The following is a 4976-nucleotide window of genomic DNA, read 5'->3' on the forward strand; positions in this document are numbered from 1 at the left end:
TGACTCATGAGATCATGAGATCATGATCTGAGCCAAAACCAAGAGGCAGACACTTAACCAACTGAGCCACCCAGGTGCCCCAATATTTCATATTCTTATGAGCAATTTCTTTTACAAAGCTAAAACTGGTCCTTACTTGTAAGAACCATATACATTACGAGGTATCAATTCACACTTCATCACTGAGAATGCCAACCATATAGACTGCATCAATGCTTGGAAATATGTTTAGACAATTTGGTGAAAACTGGAAAACTCAATACATAACAGAGTACAGACATACCAACCCAAACTCAACTGCATGAAATTAAAATAGGAATCCAGCTGGGGTGTGATGAAAGGACCTCCGGTGCCTTTCCTAGCTTGGAAATCTAGAAACCAAGGTCTGAATTCCAACATCCGCAACTATGTGTAAAAGGCCTAATTCTCTTGAGCCTTTTTGGCAGAGCTGGTTTCCATCCATCAGGTGTCAGCTTCTACTAGTGACAGGTGACCGATTCATAGAAAAGGGCCCCCAGAGACCAGCTCACCAAAGACCTGCACTGGGGCCCCGTTCATGGACTGCTTCAGCACCCAAAGAACGACCTTCCTGAAGCCTACCGTCACCTTCCTGCCCCTTCCAGAAGCTATCTTCATCCCTTAAAGTTTTCAAAATATACACACAACATGACACTTTATCATTCAAATCCCCTGCCTAGCATCCTACACCCTATCTTCTCCAGAATAAATATTCTGAATTCCTTCAAACATTTCTTTATACAGTCTGGTTTTCCCAGGATAGTCCAGGCTTAACTTCGTTTTTTTAGAACAATAACTACGCCTCTCAAAATACGAAGTTCACTAAGTTAAAATATGACATTCAAACTAATACAGAATGGATGTGCATTAAATACCTTATTCAAATTATTCATTAAGGAGGAAACAAATAACATGATAGAGGAACTAGAAAAAAGGTGTTAGAATAAGTTTGCTAGTTGAGATCTAAAACTAGTTAATCCTAACTGGAACTGAATAATAAACTTTGGGGTTGTTTTTTTCTACAAGTATCCTTTGTAGACTCCACAGTGTCCAGGACCTAATCAAATAATAGAGAGCAGGGGTGCCTAGGCGGCTTAGTTGGATAAGTGTCCAATTTTGGCTCAGGTCAGGATCTCGTGGTTTGTGAGTTCGAGCCCTGCATTGGGATCTGTGCTGACAGCCCAGAGCCTGGAGCGTGCTTCAGATTCTGGGTCTCCCTCTCTTTCTCTGCCCTTCCCCCCATTCATGCTCTGTCTCTCTCTCAAAAATGAATAAACATTAAAAATAAATTTAATAAATTTAATAAATTAATTTTTAAAAAAATAATAGAGAGCAAAGTCAAAAGGTATACCCTTCTAGGGGTTCAAATAATCCCTGGGCAGGTCTGATAAATAATGCCCCAGGATGATGTGAAAAGAACATTAAATTATTCTCTTGCTTTGTTTCCAAGTGTTGGATAATTTTTCTTAATAGACCTCTTTCATTCTCCCAACGCATCCCAGTTTGTACAATAAATTATATGGCGGCCAAACTTACAGCACCTCATTGACATATTCCTCACCTTCCTGGCCAAGATTTATCCTTTAGGATGTAGCACCCAGAACCAAAAAATAAAAAACTCCACATATGCCTTGAACCGTGCAGGCTACAGAATAATTCGGACCTTCCATAATCTCAACACTATCTCAGCACTACACATGAAATGAACAAAGATCACGTTAATAGCCACATGGTATCACTAACTTATGTTAAGCAACTGAAACCCTCAGTCTTCTTTACCTAGAATGCTCCTTTGGTAAATATATTTTTCAAAATGCTGATTTTACTCCTCCTGACACATAAAAACTGTTCTTCTCTTGACTTCCGGTGTAGCCATGAAGTCAGCCATGGCGGCTGATGGTATCACTAACCTGTCACAGCAGCCACCTCCAGAGCTTGTGGACAAATGTATAGGATCAAGAATTCACAGTGTGATGAAGAGTGATAAAGAAATTGTTGGCACACTTTTGAGATCTGATGAATTTGGAAATCACATCAGAAGGATCACCAAATTAGATCAGATTTCGTTATATAGAAATAATTTAACAATGCTGGTTCCTGGAGGAAAAGGACCTGAAATATAAATGGATTTCCTTGGCTTACTCTCTTTTGTCTTATAATGACACAAAATAGAAATTTCTTTTTAAACTTTTAATGTTTGGATTCTATAAAGCTAAGTGTCCCAGTAAAGGGAAATGTTTTGAAGATGCATTGTTGGTTTGTTTTTTTTTAATTAATTTATTTATTTTGAAAGAAAGAGAGAGCACAAGCAAGGGAGGGGCAGAGAGAGAATCCCAAGTAGGCTCCACGCTGCCAGACAGAGGCTGACAGAGGGTTCAAACTCACAAACCATGAGATCATGACGTGAGCCAAAACCAAGAGTCAGATGCTTAACTGACTGAGCCACCCAGGCACCCCTGAAGATGTGTTGTAAATGTCCATTTTTATATCTTGGGAAAAGGAGAAAAGTTTGTTCTTTGAAGGCTAAAATAAGAATGTTGGCTACAAAAATATTATTCCTCCCTTTTGTATTTTCTTCCAGCCATGCATTCCCTCCTATTATATTGGAACTCTGCAGCCTTCTATCATACATTACCCATGCTTAGCAAACATTGCTTATATGTTTTATAAAATCAAGTGATGATCCTGTCCCTCTGGAACACAAATTATGGATCTAAATTGGTAAACTCTTAGAACCATTGCAATTATCACATCCTCCTAACCCTTAACCCAGGCAAACTGCGCCACAGACACCTAAAGAGCAGGTTCATGCTGGGGTGCCTGGGTGGCTCAGTCGGTTGAGCGACCGACTTCAGCTCAGGTCACGATCTCGCGGTCTGCGAGTTCGAGCCCCGCGTCGGGCTCTGGGCTGATGGTTCAGAGCCTGGAGCCTGCTTCCGATTCTGTGTTTCCCTCTCTCTCTGCCCCTCCCCTGTTCATGCTGTGTCTCTCTCTGTCTCAAAAAAATTAAAAAATAATGATAAAAAAAAAAAAAAGAGCAGGTTCATACTGAGCATCTGCTCAGCATCTGGACCACGCCTCCAGCTGCCCCACAGCCCTCTGGCTGCTGCTTCCAGCACACTCTTGCTGCCTCCTAAGAGCCACCCTAGCTCTGATGGTCAATTATTTCTTCCTCATTCCTGGCCTCTGCTCCATTTCCCCCTCTCTTGAATAATAGCCAGCCCCTCCAGCAGATCCATGGATAACAAGACCTTCTTCCATCATCCCCCGGATACTTCTTCCTGAGTCCCGCCCTTCCATGCCTGTGGACAGCTCAGTGTGTCCCTAGCTGTGCTCTACAATGGACAATCCAAGAATATGTGAGGCAGGAAGAGGATTGCCAGGACCTGCTTCAGCTGAAATTCAAGGAAGCTCATGAAAACCACTCCCACCTTCTGTCAATTTCCTTTAGGAGAACTTCACCATCACATCCGGAAACAACTTCATCCCACCCTATCTCCCAACCTACAGTTCATCCTCTGTATTGTTTAGTTCATCCTCTAGGCCAGAAATTGGCAAACAAAAGCCCACAGGTCACACCCAGCCACTGATTTTGTAAATAAAGTTTAGGTGGAACACAGCAACACCCATTTGTTTACATATCATCTATAGCTATTTTTGCGCTTCAATGGCAGAGGTAAGTAGTTGTGATGGACCCATGTATGCCCACAAAGTCTAAAATATGCACACTTTACAGAAAAAGTTTGCTGACCTCTGATGAGGCCCCTGTTCCCACTCCTTCAAAGGTCAACTTGAAGGTCATCTCCTGGAACATTCTTCAATGTACCACCTCCCGCTAGGTGGAGCTAATGGTTTTGTCACCATTCTGTCCAGAGCCATTTATGGATGCGTCTATAACAGCAATATTTTCCATCATAAATGCTCAAGACTCACCTAGTATAGCATCTGACCTACAATCAGTAATATAACTTATTACTTTTTTTTATTGCTGAACAATTAACTGTGTCCGAGGCATCATAGTGAGCACTTACCTTCACTCTCTGATATCACCTTCACAATAAGCCACATAAGACAGGCTCTGAGAGGTTCGATAGATGACCAAGATGACAGAGTAACAAGGCATAGACCAATGCTGGAATCCTGACCTCTCTGAATCTAGTGCCTAGGTTCCTGACTCCTAAGCTATATAATCAATGTTTATTTCATAAGCCTTCTGGTAAAGACCCCATTAGCTCCTTACTCTGAAATGAGTGGAAACTCACTCAAAAGTAAGAGCTAGAGGCTTTGTGCTTCTGTTATCCATCTAGTCACTAAAATGAGATTCTAGAATTCCTTGGGAAGCTGCAACAAGGTGTCCTGTTAATGAGGCTGTCTGCCATCAGATTTGCCCTGTTTTGTAGTTAGGAAAGCACCCTTATCCTGTGCAGCTAAATAGACAATAAACTAAGCTGGGGAGACCAGGAAAGTGTACAAGGATGGACCACCTTGTCAGGTCACAGAAAGGCTCTGTAGTCACAGAAATGAACTGGGCCAACAGTCCTTTCGAAACAACACATCAGGAAATTCGTTCGAAAGTTGGAAAAAAGGCAAAAAGTGTGCATGGCACATACTTTCAGAATCAGATGGGGCATTGGACACCGAAGAACTGTATACAGGAATATACTGTTTACCACTGATAAAAAGGTGCAAGAATTCTTGAACTTGTTAACTGTTCAACAGAACAAATAGCTCCCCAAGATTAATGGCGGCTATACATTAAGCAGTCTTATAACTAACTCAGCAATCTTACCCTAATATTTCTTTATTAAGTTGCCTATAAATGTCCTAGCATCTTAAATGTTCTTTCAACCAGTATTAACATCTAACGGGTTCCCTGATTAATTAATAAACTAAGTAAAATCAATAACACATGTTATTTTTGCCTGAGGAATCATGATTTTACCTCTTTAAAAATCACA

The 4976-nt window shown here is 41.2% G+C and overlaps 1 protein-coding gene across 1 annotated transcript; it reads left to right on the forward strand.

Moving 5' to 3' along the window:
* Positions 1–1904: 1904 nt before the first annotated feature.
* On the forward strand, positions 1905–2141 carry LOC131488766 (U6 snRNA-associated Sm-like protein LSm5). The gene has a single exon (XM_058690637.1). The coding sequence runs from the start codon at positions 1905–1907 to the stop codon at positions 2139–2141; it is 237 nt and encodes a 78-aa protein (XP_058546620.1).
* The last annotated feature ends 2835 nt before the right edge of the window (positions 2142–4976 follow it).

The sequence above is a fragment of the Neofelis nebulosa genome, chromosome 1, assembly GCF_028018385.1.
Source record: "Neofelis nebulosa isolate mNeoNeb1 chromosome 1, mNeoNeb1.pri, whole genome shotgun sequence".
In the NCBI taxonomy this organism is placed as follows: Eukaryota; Metazoa; Chordata; class Mammalia; order Carnivora; family Felidae; genus Neofelis; species Neofelis nebulosa.

What these genes read in the sequence shown, in the direction of transcription:
- LOC131488766 (XM_058690637.1), top strand. Translation starts at nt 1,905, where the DNA reads ATGGCGGCTGATGGTATCACTAACCTGTCACAGCAGCCACCTCCAGAG.